General features: G+C 34.4%; 1 protein-coding gene across 1 annotated transcript in view; it reads right to left on the reverse strand.

The window, feature by feature from the left end:
* Positions 1-17,236, reverse strand: part of Pld5 (phospholipase D family member 5) — a 241,380-nt gene that overhangs the window by 109,809 nt on the left and 114,335 nt on the right. The window contains exon 3 of the mRNA XM_090340203.1: positions 4,377-4,545. Within this exon, the coding sequence (XP_090196329.1) occupies positions 4,377-4,545 (169 nt within the window). The remainder of the gene's footprint in view (positions 1-4,376; positions 4,546-17,236) is intronic.

Genomic DNA, 17,236 nt, shown 5'->3' on the forward strand with positions numbered 1-17,236 from the left:
CTTTACCCTCCCAAACACAGATGAATGAACAAACTAGACAAAAGAAATGAAAACCAAACGGGCACCAAAGGGGAGAAATCACCTAGTTTCCACTTCCTGGAGTTTATTTCATTTTAATAAATATTGTTTTATGTGATTAGATGCCCTTAGCTATTTTACCTATGTGATTCTCTTTTTAAAATATCCTCCATTGATCTCAACGTGTGTGACTGCCTAGAGACCTGTTTAATTTATCATGTCCCAGTGTATTTTTTCTTTTTGCCATCCACTGTGTTTGCTTGTAGATTTATAGGCACATTCTTGTTACCACAAATAAGGGAAAATATGTAACCTATGTTTCTTTGGGTCTGGTTTATTTCACTAAATATTATTCTTCTAAATCTTTCCAAAATGAACAGTACGAATCATTCTTTCTGTTGGATGCATAGAATTCCATTGCATAAATATCCCACATTTTCTTGATCCATTCATCCACTGAGAGACATTTGAATTGATTCCATATCTTTGATATGGTAAACAATGCCATAGCAATGATTCCATTAAATCCCAGTGAAGCCAATGAATTATGCAGTAAAAGAATCACAGGAAATAATAAGCATAAAGTTTGGAGTTATTTGTAATACAGTAATAGATAAGTGATATAGTATATGTCACGGCTTACAGGTCACTTTCTCAAGGATTGTTCATAAAATTTTTATTTACTATCCTCCTTAAAAAGATAGTAAAGAAATTGCTCTTGGAGAATTCAGAAGGGCGATCTACATTATAATGCCAGACTATTTGTTAATACTACTACTTGCAGTAAAATAGAAGATAGAAAATGTAAATAATGAGGGGATAGTGATATAGCTCAATTGTACAGTGGCTGTCTTACTTGTTTCTGGTCAATTCACAACACTGATAACAAGAATGACAGAAAGAAGGAAAAAGAAAATGTAATTGATGCACTTGTAGATCTAGATGAAGAGATTTTTTCCACTATAAGTTGCTCTAAAAGATTATGTATTGTTTATCTATGGGGGAAATGGAGGAGAGATAGATAAACCAAAGAATGAACTATTTTACATTCATCAGATTCAGGGAAATTATAAAACATTCAGGTAGCTTCCAAATTCAGCAAGATAGAACATGGAATAATTTGGTGAGTACCTAATAGATTTTCACAACTGTCTGTATATTATGACGATTGGGTATCTTAGTAAGATTTTTTTCAATCTTGTTTTAATTTTATTTATTTATTGATGATTATTATTATTCAGCAGGATTACAGTTATATAAGTTGGGTAATGAGTGCATTTCTTTTTGGACAGTGTCATCCCTTCCTTAGTAAGGTTTATGGCTAAGAAGAGATAGCTTCCTGACGGGATAGCCAATTTTTTAAGCTTACAAATGCTTTCTCACATGTATGTCTTTGATCTTTAAAACCAACTAGTACAATGCCAGTCTTCTTTGGTCTGTTCTTTATATTCCAAGAGGCAAGAATTCTTTGCTTTAATAATACCAGGTACCAGGCAACTGAGAAGAACCTCTATTGCTGAAAGTCTGCAGAAATTATTCAACTTAGGTAATCATAAACAATTGGCTCTGTCCCATTTTGTCTTCTCAAAGATACACTGGTAGAAATTTTCTTTTGCTCCTGCTTCTTCTGCCTTCTGGTCACCCCAGTGGTTTTACACATGGACTTATGTAGTGTGCAGTGCTTCCAGTCCCTATGAACTGTGACTATGCTACAGTTTTCTTGAGCCTCTTTTCTGTCTCCTCTTGAGGACACAGCTCAGGGATTGTCTCAAAAATCTATCTGTAGGATAAAGTCATGGGACTCCTCCCATAAAGACCCATCTAAAATTTATTTGAGTGTGACTTTTTGCTAAATGAGTGGACTATAACTGGGTACAATATTTACAAAGTTGTAAAAGTTATATATTATAGTTTACTAAAAAGAGGACTGTAGGTGGTCTTGGTGCTCACGTCTGTAATCCTAGCTACTCAGGAGGCTGAGATCTGATGATCTCAGTTCAAAGCCAGCCCAGCCCATGAGACTCTTATCTCCAATTAACCACTAGAAAACCGGAAGTGGCACTGAGGCTCAAGGGGTAGGGTTGTAACCTTGAGATGGAGAACTCGGGGACAGGTCCAGGCCAAGAGTTCAAGCCCCCATGACCGACATAAAAAGAGGACAGTGATCATTTAAAATAAAATGAGGTCTCAAATAGACAAGATCTGAAAACAATTCTGGCTGTCAGTGGTGAAGCATACCTGTGACCCATCACTTAGGAGGTAGAAACAGAATTGAGACTTTATCTCAGGCCTGAGACAAATGGCAAGAGATTCCACTTCAAGAAATGAAATAAATGCAACAACAGTATCACCGTTATCATCATCAACAATGAAACCCAAAGAAATTTAACTATTTCAGAAGAATGAACATGGGCTGGAGGAATGCTTATTTCATTGGGAGAGCACTAATATAATGTGCACCAGGCCTGAGTTCTCTTCTTTGTATCGAAAACAAACATAAACAAAACATCACCACTATAGGCACAGAGAGTGGAGCAAAGACCTTAACAAGTCAGGAGATTAGGAAATCATTGTCAAGTAAAAGAACTAGATGCCAGATACATTTCTGTTTCTAGAGTTGGAAAAACTGGTAACATATATACCAGGCTGGATTTGGATTTCTTATTCACTAATGGGTATTGTGTTCTTTTGTTTTGCTCTTTTGAACATGAGTGTCTAGTTATCATGACTGTCTCAATTTTGCAACATAATGCATGAGGGAACATGTAAGTTGTTAGTTCACCTCTAGATGTCGTGTCTCCTTCCAACCAAGAGCTTCTGCAGATAAAATGTAGGGTACCAAGCCCAGGGTTTTATTTACATAATAGATTTATTCATGTTTTGTGGGATGAAGTGACTATCTTATATATGGAAGGGATATGAATCACTATGTTCAGAGAGAGGGCTATAAGATATTACTTGCAAAGACGGCTGCCACAAACTCTACCTAGACACATCCCTTGGTGCTACCTCTCCTGCCTTGGACTTGAAATTTGCTCTGATCATTGGAGTAAGATGGGTTCTGTCATGCCACACTTTCGATCTCCATAGTCCTCTGAGCTTCTGCTTCCGTGCTCTTAGGATCTGGCTACTAGATAAAGAACCACGTTAGTCTGCAGAATGATGGAAGTCATAAAGATACAGACACCTTTCTATATTCTAGCCACTACATCTGAATTAGTACATACTACATGGATTAGAGTCTTCTCCTCCAATTTTTGACAAAAAGTCCAGTAAATAGGTGAAATGGCTTTTCAAACCAGAAAAAAATAATAGCATATCATAATATATAATATAGTAAGATATAATACAATATATAATATAATATGTTATATAAGTGTAAATGCCTGAAACACCTGCTTAAATGGCATAATTGCACCTTTACTGATCTTATTACATTTATTCAAATCTTCACTCTGACCTATGTGTTTGTTCTTAATCTTTTTTTCTGATATATTTTTTACTTTATAATAGCATAATTAAATGACAAATATCAGTATGTAATGATCTTAGGCTTAATACTACCAGAGTATGTATTCAAAAATGATTTTACACTTGAATCATCTAGGATATCTGAGTAGAGACTAATGGACATACACTTGTCTAGAATGGCTCAATGCAAACATTTTTGTTGTACCAGTATAAGAAAAATACACTGAAATCCGCTAGGACCACCATGTATGTTGGTACACATGTGAGGTTAGCTTGGTTCCAAAGACAGACTCCATCAAACTTAATAATAATCAACTAAACAAAACAATAATAAGATGGAATATTTAATTTGAGCTCATTTAAATCATAAAGTTAGGTTTTGAAAGGTTATCCTCTATAATAAGTACATTTTTATTTCATTTTCCTATTCACTGAAACATGATAAAAGTGAAGAATTTCTAAGAACTCTGAGTACTGCACTATTTATCAAATTTGACTTAAGGGCTGAAAGTGCATTACATGACACAATTTGCCCCAATACATGCTTAATCAGGCAGTTATAGAATGGGAAGTGTATAAACATGCTGGCTGAGCAAAACAGAATTCCGGTTGTGCTGGTGATAGATGTCTCTCACGAGAACGGTACTCCTTGAAGATGTATGGCACTGCAATGCTGTATAGAGGGCCTAGTTTAAACAAAGATGAAGCCTGATATTGCCTCTAACCACATGCACTGAGTCACTTATAATTGACAACACACATCTACATAAAAGCATTGGTGGAATTAACAAAAATGAGCTGAGCTTGCTTTATGCAGGACAAGAATGCCAAGGAGTGTAAAAGGCACATAGGAAAAGTCATCAACACACAAAGAAGATGCAGCTTACCTGACACGCTGATGGATGACTGTGGTTGAGATCCCAATGAGAAGACACAATGTCAACAGATTTTTTGGCCATGTTGAGTAAATTCATCCAGCCTTGGAAAAGTGGTAGGTGAAATGGTGCACTTTCGGAATAATTAAGGCCTTCAGGAATATTCTCCACCAGGGCAATTCTTAGAAAAGATTGTGAAAAAACAAACAAACAACAAAATCTAGTTAAATTGCAAAGCACTGATCTTTACATATGAATACAGATATCTGGAAAATACTTGCTAACTTTTCTGAATGCACACATTCTTATAATTTATATATTTCTACATTTTCTCTATTGTACTTGTTTTTATTTGCCAGTGCTGGGGCTTGAACACAGTACCTGGGCACTGTTCTTGAGGCTCTTTGTGAATAAGGCCTGTTTTTATTTTTTAATCACTTAAGCCATGGCACCATTACCAGCTTTTCTGAGTTATTTAATGTAAATAAATAGTCTCATAAACTTTCATCTGGGGCTGGCATCAGATAATGATCCTCAGACTGCAGCTTCCTGAGTAGCTAGGAGTTACAGGAGACAGCCACTAGGTGTCTGGCTTATTTTCTTTATTTTAATCTACTTTCTTCTGTGATTGAATCTACTGTCATCTGTGTCTTCTACTATTTTCTATATTGTATCCAATGTTAGTAATTACCTTTCAGTAAATCAGAATAATTCCCTACTGTAGAGTTTCTACCTAGCTTTGAGGAAAAAGAAATCTCAGAGCTTACTACACAAGTATTGTTTTCTACTAATGTATTCCTATTTTTTCCCCTGCAACAATGCAGCTTATAAAGTTCAGAGCCAACACAATGGAGGTTATGAATTAGAAGAGTTTGGGCTTAATTGTAGTGTATTCAACAGCAGACAAGTGCATTTTAGGAGAAACAACTCTGTATGGTCTCAAAGAACAACTGGAGACCATAAATTAAGTTTTGCATATTTCCAGTCCCTAGAATAATGCTTGGCATGTACTAGAATTCAATAAATGTAATTAATACGGCTTAACATTTCTATTATACGTCCCAGACTAAAGAGAAAAGTAATACTGAGGAAAAAAGTTATGAAAAATACCAGTTTGGGAAATTTATTATTGTTTTATATATATATACATATATATATATATAAATGACAGTATATACTGACAAGCACTGGTGGGTCACATCTGTAATCCTAACAACTCAGGAAACTGAGACTTGAAGTAGGTGGTTTAAAAAGCATCTAATTTTTTTTTAAAATAAAGTCTAAAACATACCCCTTAAAGCCTTCAGCTTTGAATTCCTTCACAGCAGCAGAAAATAAATAAAAGTAAAAACTAAGAGAAGATGGATTAAAAGTCCTTTTATATTGGAACAATCTGACAGGTCCTATCCTAGGCAGGTAGTTAAGGCCAATATTAGCAGAGGCAATTCCTATGAGTAATATGTGTTTTTTGATATACAGGATAAGAAGAACACTTTTTAATCTGTGGTGTTGCTTCTAAAAGCCAGAAACTCCAGTTTAATTTGAGAAAAACATCAGGCAAATCTAGATTGGAAGACCCTATACAAGATTCCCACTCATTTTGCCTTCAAACTGTCAGAGTCATCAAAAACTAATCAAAGTCTGAGAAAAACAGTCAGGAGAAGCACAAGATAGCATATTGACTACGTTTCAGTGTGGTATCCTAGGATAGAAAAAGGACATCTGATGAAAATTAAGGAAATGTGAATATAGTATTGGTATTATTTAATAATAGTATCATTAGGAAAAATTTAAAGGACTGTTAGATATTAATAAGAGGAGATAACTAGCTTTAGGATAGATGGTTAGTTGATACAATATTCATAACTTTTTATAACTTTTTATAACTTATAACTTGTAATTTAAAAACTTAATTTTGTTGTTAAGGAAGGGATGGGTGAGAATGTTGAAAGGGGTGATATCTATCAAGATATAATGAATTCACACAATGCAATTCTATCCTGCCATTAGAAAGAACAACATCACTCAATGCAAAGACTTGGAAAAAAATCATATTAAGTGAAGTAAGCCAGACCCAAAGGAACATAGGCTCCATGGTGTCCCTTATTTGTAATAATTAATACACATCTAGGACTCTCCTAGCACAGGATCACAATAGCTCAAAAGCTTTGTACATATGGCTATATAGGATGAGACTAAGTGAAATGAATTCTAGGGTATGGAAACAAGAGGTTTAGCTTTGTGACTGTTGTTCTTAATGTGCTGTTTAAAGTTATTTTTCTCTTTTTTCCTCCTTAAGTTTTATCTCACGTTGTTACTATATTTGACTTTGTTACCTGGTATATTGTATATAGGTTTATTTGTTTATTTGAAATAGGGAAGTTAAGGGGAAAAAAGATGATTGAGAAGAAATGGAAGGAGGAAAAGGGGGTCAAAAACATGGGAAATGGTATCAATATTTAGGAAGTAAAGTATCCACTACCTGACCAATGCAACTATAACCCCTCTATACATTACCCTGACAATAAAATACCATAAAATATAAAAAAATAAATAAAATAAAAAGCATCTAATTCAGGAAAATCCATGAGAGTCTTAATTCCACTTAGCCACTAATAAATTGGAAGTGGAGCTGTGGCTCAAATATTAGAGTGTTATTCTTAAGCACAAAAGACTCAAGGACAGCACCTAGACCCTGAATTCAAACACCAGGACAAGTGTGGGCACACACACACACACACACACACACATACACACACACACACAATGATAGTCTATCAATCTCTAAATAAACATCAGTCATCTATAACATAATAAAAACTATTTCTATTTTTTTGTATTTTACTTCCAAGATATCTACTGTGATTATCGATTACTGGTTTTTCATCTGAGCCTACTTTTGATTCACTTCCAAATTTGATGACCCATAACTTATTGATACAAGAATGAACAAAGTTCTTCAGTCTAATAAATATATGCTTTGCAATTTTTTAATGTAGAGATCCTTAAATCTCATGTCCTTCTAGAAGAGGGATCTATTTTATTTATAGTTGCACATGTAGACTAAAGGTTAGGAATGGCTCAGTATAGTTCATGTGTTTACTGTGCATGAAGCCCTGGGTTTTATCCCCAGCATTTCACATGCAAACATAATCAAACACAAAATCCCATAATTGATCTTCAGTAAACACTTTAGAAAGTGTTCTCAGCTTTCAGCATGAAATTGACCATTTGTTATTAAAATCGTTAGAGATTTATTTAGTCACCACAGAAACAAAATTAATGCTGGTAATAAAATGTTCTCATGTACCTGATCAATCTAGAATATTATAGCTTCATTTGAGTATCTGACCTTTAGAGGCCTACAATTCTGAGGTTTGATCACTCCACTACTATATAAAAGCTCATTTAATGTCTATTTGTTTGTGTTTTGGTTTGAATTTTTTGACCAGTACTAGAGTTTGAACTCAGGACTTAACATTTATTAGGAAGGAGCTCTAGATGACTTGAGCCATGCTGGTCCTTCTCCATTGAACATGAATGATATTCAACATACAAATAACAATGACAATTCTCCCTACTTCTCAGAAATTTGTAACGTAGTGTGAGACTCTTACCTAATTCTTACTAGTTTGAACAGGAAACAAACTTTAGTAAATAGTCAAATATGAGGAAGAAGTTCAATTAGATTAATAATTAGAACACAGAAAGAAAGGAAAAACTAATTCTGTTTGGGAGCATCTAGGATTGGGATGACGGACCGAAAATGAGTCTTTTTTTAATTTTAATTTTCATTATCAAGTTGATGTACAGAGGAATTATAGTTACAGTTTCCCTCTCCTCCAATCCCCCCTCCAAATTGTGAAGTTCATTTCCAACATATTGTCTGTTAAGACAATATTTAATGAGTGGATATGGAAGAGAAAGATATTCTATGTGTAAGGATTTCAGTGAGTCGGTGAACCCAGAGGCATGTGAAGGAAGAATGAGAGCGGCAGTAAGAGTTTGGCAGAGAAAATGGGCAGAGCCAACACTATGAAAGTTGTGAACTAGAAGAAGAGGTGAAATGTAATTTTGACACATTTGGCAATAACCCAACATGGTTGGGATGGATAAAGGGAATATGACAGCACACCTTTATGCTGTTGGAAGAAGAAAATGGAAATTAGACATTCTTAAGTCAGTTAATAGAGGATGTTGTAATAATTCTGGAATAAAAAATGGAAATTTTCAAGTAAATGGGCTGCAATGCAGAGCCCCTTCATGGAAGTTTTAGAAACCAAATCTTAAAGATGTAGTGTTGTAAGGGTCTATAGGCAGGTAGAGATGAAACAAACATCAAGACTTAGATTTTTCCTTCCTAACTAGTATTGTTCCTGAGCTGGGTATTAGAACTTCTTCTAAAGATTTCATTATCTGGCTTTGCCTCTTTCTCTATTATAGCCGGATTAATCTTTTAGAAGTGAAAATTCAGTCTGCCCAATCTAGACTTCCCATGGGCTTTCCGTATTGGTCTTAGAATGTTGCTACTTTACAACCCACCCCACTGTGGTTGCAAGAGTTCTCCAGATTGAGCTACCTCCCTGTGTGCTTCACTGAATTATAAGGCCCTCTCTGATTTTTACTGGTCTTTTCCTCCTTTTCTGCTATTTTCTCTTTATGCTGGTATTTCAAGAACATTTCCCCATTCTAATTCTGACATTGGTTTTGGAGAATCACCTCTTTTGAAAAGTTTTGCTGTTCTCCCAAAGATATGCTTCTTTATGCATATCTGTCCAAGGACATTAATCCAGAGGACTAAAGGCTGTGTGAAAGCAGGAACATGTTTCCTTAGTCTAGATTTTCTCTCTAGTGCCTAATATGCTGCACTGTGTGTCCATAAATGTGTCATGTATTTTATTAAAATCTGAACTGAGAAGAAGGGACATAGGATCCACTGAAGATTATAATGAGCATCGGAAACCATGTATAATATGGTTAGCTGATCATGATCAAGAGAGATGATTAAGATAATATGTATAATATGGTTTGAGAGAGATGATCAAGATAGAAAAAAAATGAAGACTAAAGCATCTCAAAGCCCAATCTGAGGAAAAAGAGATGTCTGCATTTTTCTAACTGGTAAAGAAGGTACAAAAATGGGACATCAGAAAAGGAGGAAAAAAAGACAGGCTCAAGTGAAAGCACTGCTAGGTAAGCTGAAGTGATATGGCTAAACTTTATCGACTTTAAAACATTCAAAGGTGAAAGACTAGCTGAAAGTAGAGATTGTAATTCTGCACATGTTAACCCCATTTATCTATTAATAGAAGCTGTATATGGCAGGAATAAATGACTTGATATTATCAGTCTCCCCAGCAACCAAAGCATGCATTTAAAAAGAATTCATCAAACAACAAAAAACCCCCAAAACAAAACAAAACAAAAGACTCTGATAAATTAGTCCAAGCACAATAGCTGCCAAACTAGTAGTTTTACAAATACTTTGATAGTAAGAATATACTAATACAGACATTAGGAGACACAATAAGCCCAGATAAATCAGATAAGATGGGCAGGGTTAGTGTACAATTCTAGGTGGCTCCACACCATGTCAGGAAGTCTTCTGCTAGGCACAGAAAGAACTCAGGATTTCTTCTCTTGTGTTATGAACCTAAACAACAAACCACAGGACAATTAGAATAATCTGATTCTGACACTATTAGGAATTTTCATTTCCCCCACCCCGCCAAACAAATGAATGGTATTATTCACCCAACTTTCTATAGTCTAAGGAAACACATAGTGTTTCCAAAGTGGCCTAGATATTCTCTACAACATCTTCATATTAGCATCATTTAACATTCTGAAGCTCAGGGCTGACTGCTGTGAATATGAGAAACAATTGGTAAGGTTCAATCTTTAATGACATGGGATATTATTTTCCAAGATAAGTGGAGTTAATATATATGTATGTATACATTATCAAATCACTAACAAAGGGCCAATACATTCTTTCAATGTCTCAAACTTTTTTCAATGTCTATAACTTCCCAATGGTAGAATAGCATTTTGACAGGTGTATACATAAACAGCCCAAAATACAATAAAATTCTCACATAAAGCATTGCCTGTTGTAATCTTCTGCCAGGCAAGTCCTAGGTGTGTTCTAATTATTACAAATGAGGGAAACCATTGATCCTATGTTCCTTTGTGTGTGGCTTACTTCACTTAATATGATTTTTTCCAAGTTTTTCCACTTCCTTCCAAATGGGGCAATGTCATTTTTTTTTCTGATGGTAGCATAGAAATCCATTGTGTACAAGTACCATATCTTCTTGTGCAAAACTTAGATACCTAAGGTCATATAGGATGAGACTAAATGAAAGGATCTCTAGGATATGGAAACAAGAACTTTATCTTGAGTGATTGTTGTTCTTAATGTACTATGTTATTTCTCTTCTCCTTTGTTGCCCTTTGGTTAATGTCATATTGTTACTGTATCTGACTTTGTTACCTGGTATGTTGTATATTTGTTTATTTGAAATAGGAAAGGGAAGGGGGAAGAACAAGATGATTGGGGGAGTGGGGGAGAAAAATTGGGACAAAAACATAAGAAGGGGTATCAATGTGTGAGAAGTAATACACCTACTACCTGGCGAATATAATTGTAATCCTTCTATACATTACCTAGACAATGAAAAAAAAATCCACTAGAAAAAACAAAACAAAGCAAAAAAAAAAGCATTGTCTGACAACCTGATAGCCATAATTACTACTAAAGATGACATAGCTGGACTCTTCTACCTACAACTAAATTTAGATGTGAAAAATGAAACACATTTGAAATTTTTCCTCTGGGTAATAATGCAACTAATACCTATCCTCATCCAAAGATAAAACATTTTGATTGAATGTTCAGTGTGATATTTGCTTCTTTGAAACAACACATTACAAATAAGCTACATTTGCAAAAACAATTGTGTGTGTGTGTGTGTGTGTGTGTGTGTGTGTGTGTGTGTGTGTGTGGTGTTGTCACCTTGGCTCCAAACATAGAAGGTGGCTCTGTTTTAGGAAGAAATTTTCACCTTCATTTGTTGGACTCTATCAACATCTCAGTTTTGATGGCCTCAGGAAACTGTAGTCAGTATGTCTCTTTAAGGATGCTGGAGAATGAAATTTTGATGTTAGGGAATAATAAGAATACTATTGTGTTGGTAATAGCTAGAACAGACAGGACAGGATGGGAGCCTGCTCCCAATGTTGCAACAATGGAGAAAGTGTGTTGCTACCAATATGAAAAACATGTCCTGTTCATGTAGTCTAGATTTCCAGCTCTATTGCATATTGTGCTGTTTATTGGATATACCTGTCAAAATGATAGTTCTCAACTTGAAATATGATTTTGTATTTGACTTTGGAATTGATCCTTATAATCAACAGGCTATCGTCCTTACAGTTATGTTAGTACTAGCTGCCTTTGTTTGTTGCAAACTACAAACCTATTTCTAAACTACTAGCTTTGAATTCTCCATGGTTTTCTTGGTGTTCAGATAGTGTTTATATTTTAACATCCATGTATAGTCCCAATTTACATTTTATTAATGGACACAACATTTGGCATTTTACTGGTTGTACTTTTTAAAATGTGAAAATTTTTTTAATTTCATTTTTTATTGTCAGGATAATATAATATAGAGGGGTTACAGTTACATTCGACTTTTACAAATGCTGTGACCCATGTCACAGGATTTTTCAGTTAAGCCTGACAGACTGAAAGATAAATTTTGGCATAGTGCATTTCTCACACAAATGAATAAAGATGTTTGAAATTTAAAAAGAGGGAGGAGAATTTTTGTACAGTGTTAGTAAGTGCCAAAATTTCCATGCTTTGAATTTGTGGTGGTTATCTTGTTATTTCACGGGTATGTAGTGCAGATAGATAAGTAGGTAGGTAGGTAGGTAGATAGACAGATGAAAGATAGGTAGCTTTGTGGCTTCTTTTGCAACAAACAGGATTTTAATGTATGCACTTGAAAATACAGTTCAGCGAAGGTTCCATAAGCCTCAGTAGATTGTCAAAGAGACCATGGCCTAGGAAATTTAACAAGCAATGCATCATTGATTCCCTTTATTTTGCTTCATACATTTTTTTTCTTTTAATGATTGGATCTTGACAGTGAATAACATTATCAAGACAGATTTTTCTAGAGAAGAGAATTGTGTCAGAGCCAAATAGAAGTGGGGCAAGTGAAAATGGAAGAGAGAGAATGTAAGTTCACCAAGGAAAACCAAAATTATTTTTATAATTATTTAGCTTTTAAAAATATCAAAACCCAAAGAGATATCACTCTTTTGTTTGGGAACACCCTTTTGTTTGGGAAACTCTTTCCATGAAACAAGTCTCAAATAATAGCCCTGTTTACCATTTCCCTTTCATCCATTTTACCTGCACTTCATGATTCCTCTGCCTGTGACTGTGTTTGCTTCCTCTGTCCTGTCAGAAAAGGTCTCTCAAAATCAGCTTTGAAATGACTTATTTCTGTGACCTATCATTTTATTTCCTTTAATAAGCAACATCTGGCTACTCTCCAGGGGCCTTAACTAATTAGTATACATTCAGAACTCATTTATATGCTACTACAGCCCCTGACACACTGCCTTCTGCAAGAAAAAAAAAATCCTTGAAATGCCTGCTCACCATCTCTAAGAGGACACTACTAGAAGCCCCAGTACTGTCTAAGACACTAAATAACAAAGTGCAAATCTTATGCCTCTTTTTATGGTATTTTAAAGTACAGTATAAATGAGTTATATTATGAGTCCAGAGAGCTAGGAAGAATAAATATAAGAACAAATCTTATTACCTTGTAAATCAAATTGAAAATATAATTCTAACTGTTATTATTAATAGTATGTATTTATTCTCCAATTATTTTGACCATCAAATTTTTCCATTCAATCCAGGAATAATAATAACATTCATAAAGAAATATGTGTAGTTTTCCTGTAATACACAAGCATAAAATGTGAAGAACATATATCTACTAGCTTTCAAATGTGCTATGAATATCTGTATGCAGCTTTGTTTTACAAACTGTAAGAATCTTTATAAGGCAATATATTTTCACACATCATTTTGATATTTCTGTAGAGAAACATTTAAAGAAAAGGATTTGAATAACATAGACCAAGAACAACTTTGTCTCTTATGCTGTGTGACCTTCAACAAATTACTAGCCTTTTGTAACTCTTTCCACTTCAGAAAAAAGTTTATTACAAAGGCTAGAGGAACAAATCCATGTCAAGTGCTTTGATCAGTGCCTCCTTCATAGTATTCATAAAATAGGCTGTATTTTACAAGCAGTTTACAGTGAAAAATCTTAAAATTTAGAGGATTTTCCAAATCTTCACATTTATAAAACATAGTTATCATTGGGGACATGGTTTAAGTGGTAGAATACCTGTGTACCAAGTATGAACTTTAAGCTAAAACTCTAGCACTAAAAAGCAAACAAAACAAAACAAAACAGAAGATTCCACATATTTCTGTTAAAAGCATGCTTATATACTTAAACTTTCATGATGCCTGAAAAGATTACTTTTATTGCCTCAAGCAACACACCCATTATTTGTTATGAAGCAAACTGTGGATTTTGATTCTTCAGATCTTGGTTCTCTGATAGCATTAATTGAGAAGCTTCACAGATGGCTCCTGAAGATGATTAGATTTGTAGTCAGAGTTTTATAAACAGAGTTAGTGCATCTTCATTGTAATCATTTGATTATAATTAAAACCCAGGATTGGCATGTTTCTACAAAAGACACTGGAATCTCTCACATGAAAGTAGAGCAGGACTAGCTACCGAGGAGGCAACATTTACTGACAACCTTTCGTTATGTATGGAAATAATAGGAATGGAAAGAGAACAATCTAAAAGTGTAGATTTAAAACTAATCAGAGACCTCAAAGAGGATTCATATAAACAGATGAATAAAGTAATCAATTTAAAACCTGGATGAAGAACTCAATTTGAATGAGCAGAGTTAGAAAGTCTGAATAAAAAACAACAACTAGAAATTCTGGAAATGAAGATAGGACAAACTGTACACAAAACTCAGAAGAAAGGATTGCCAATTGAGCAGATCAAATAAAAGAACAAAAAAATCAAGAACTGATGGCAATGTTGGAATTAATATATTCAGACAAACATAAAGGAAAAGTAAGCAATCATGACTGACCACAATATTCAAAACGTTGAGAATATAATTGAAAGGCCAAAATTATAGATCTGTGAGTATGGAAGAGGAAGTTGATATAGGACTAATGCTATTGAAACTATTCAATGAAGTTATAGCAACAGTTTTCCAAATGGAGAAATAAATGGTCATTGAATTCTAGGAGACATTTAGAACACCAAATAGACTTGACCAGAAAAGGAATTTCTCCATACCATGTTGTAGTAAAATGCAAAGATTGCAAAACACATAAAGAAGGTGCGACGCTGCAGTAGAAAAGTGTAAGGCTACATAGAAAGGAGCCTCAGAAGACCAGATCTATTAGAATAGCTGAAGGCCTCTCAGCAGATAACTTAAAGGCTGCAGAGCACTGACTGATGTATTTCAAACCATGAAACAAAAGATTTATGATAAACAAGTAAATTAAGATCATTACTGGATATTGCAAAATTATCCTTTTGAACTGAAGGAGAAATGAAAGTCTCCCATTAATAAATTAAACTGAAGCAATACATAAATCAGCAATGCAGAAAATTCTTACAGGATACTACACACAAAAGAAGAAATTTAATTCTATCAGTACAGTATGAAAAGTAGAAAATACTAGTAAATAACTAGTAAAATTCTTAGATGAAAAAGAGAGAAATGAGGAAATACCTGTCAATAATAAATCTCTAATTAAAACATAGAGTGCTAAACAGATTAAAAAATAAGATCCAAGACCAGGAATTTGGCCTACTGGTAGAGTGCTTGCCTAGCATGCACAAAGACCCAGGTTTGATTCCTTGGTACCACTTACATAGAAAAAAGTGGTGCTGAGGCTCAAGAGGTAGAGCTCTAGCCTTGAGAAAGCCCAAGGACAGTGCACAGGCCCTGAGTTCATGGCACAGGTCTGGCAAAAAAATAAAAAAATAAGATCCAATGGTTTCTTGTCTGCCAGTGACTCATTTTAGCGATAAAGACTAAGACAATTACAGACTGACACTGAAAGAATTTATAATATTTCAAGCAATCTGAATTGGGAAGTACAGGGAATAACTGTACTTATATCTGACAGAAAAAAACTTTCTGCAAAAATTAGTTTGAGGAATAAAGAATATCACTATATATTAAAAGGGAATCAAGGCAATATAACAAACTAGAAATATATGCATCAACTGTTGCTGAAACAAGTTTTATACAATGAATATCACTGCACATGAAGGGATGGTTAGATCCAGATTCAATATATTCAGATAACTTTAATCCTCTACCCTCATCAGAAGACAGATAATCCACACACAAAAATTAGTTTAGAGTTATATTTCATGATAGATCAAATAACTTAACTTAACAAAATATTGCACCTAACAGGTACAGAATACACATTCTCAGCAATGCATGGAACTTTTTCCAAAATAGATTACCTTTTAGGCCACAAAAGAAGCCTCAATACATAAAACAATAAAAATAATTTCTTATACTATCTCTGGTCATAATGGGTTACAATTAGAAATCAGTAGTAAGATATTATACAAGCCATACAAACACACAAATATTGAACATATATAAATATATTTATATGGAATTCAGAATAATGCTCCATTAGTTAGAGTACCCATTAAAAATATGAGATGAAAGAGCAAATGATGGCTAATAATTTCAGAATGTATATCCTTTTAGATTTTCAAAAATATTAAAATGTTATTATAAAGGTGATATACAGAGGGGTTACAGTTATATAAATCAGATATTGAGTATAATTTCTTTTGAATGATGCTACTTTTCCCTTTTTCTCTGAGTTTTCTCCTCACCTCCCCACACACTGACTTCTTCATTTTCAGCACAGTTTCCAGTGAGTATCATTGCTCTATTTGTTTACCCTTTGTTCCTCCATTGCAGTGTTGTCCTTGGTGGATGTAGATTTTTAAATTTCCCAGAATTACTTAAACATGAAAACACAGTTTATCCAAACCTTTAAGGATACAGCAAAAGCAACGGAGTTTATAGATATGAGTGCTTAAATTAAACAGAGATCTCAAATAATATAATCATAATACCTTAATATTATTATTAGAAAAACAAGAATAAGCCAAGCTTCAAATACATAGACAAATGAAATAATAACTAGTAGAGAAGAAATTGGTGAAGTGGAGAAAGAATGATACAAAAAGGATGAAACGGGCCGGGAGTTTGGCCTAGTGGTAGAGTGCTTGCCTAGCATGCACAAAGACCCGGGTTTGATTCCTCGGTACCATATGCATAAAAAAAAAGCTGGAAGTGGTGCTGAAGCTCAAGTGGTAGAGCCCTAGCCTTGAGAAAGTCCAAGGACAGGGCTCAGGCCCTGAGCTCAAGCCCAGGACTGGTGCAAAAAAAAAAAAAAAAAAAAAAAAAAGGATGAAACAAAGAAATGGGTCTTTGGAAAGATAGAGAAGATTAATAAGCTCTTAGTTAAAGTAACCAAAGAGAAAGGAGTCAAATTACTAAAATTTTTCTTTGACCCACTTATTAATTGGGCTGTTGCTTCTTTGAGGATATAAGGTTTGAACCATGATATAGTTTCCATTTTAGGTCCTTGTCTGACATGTAACTGGTAAAAATCTTCTCCCATTCTATAGGCTGTCTTTTTTGTTTGTTGACTACGCTCTTTAGTAGGCAGAAATGTCTCAGAAGTA

This window comes from Megascapheus bottae, chromosome 10 (genome assembly GCF_031878675.1).
Source record: "Megascapheus bottae isolate mThoBot1 chromosome 10, mThoBot2.hap1, whole genome shotgun sequence".
In the NCBI taxonomy this organism is placed as follows: Eukaryota; Metazoa; Chordata; class Mammalia; order Rodentia; family Geomyidae; genus Megascapheus; species Megascapheus bottae.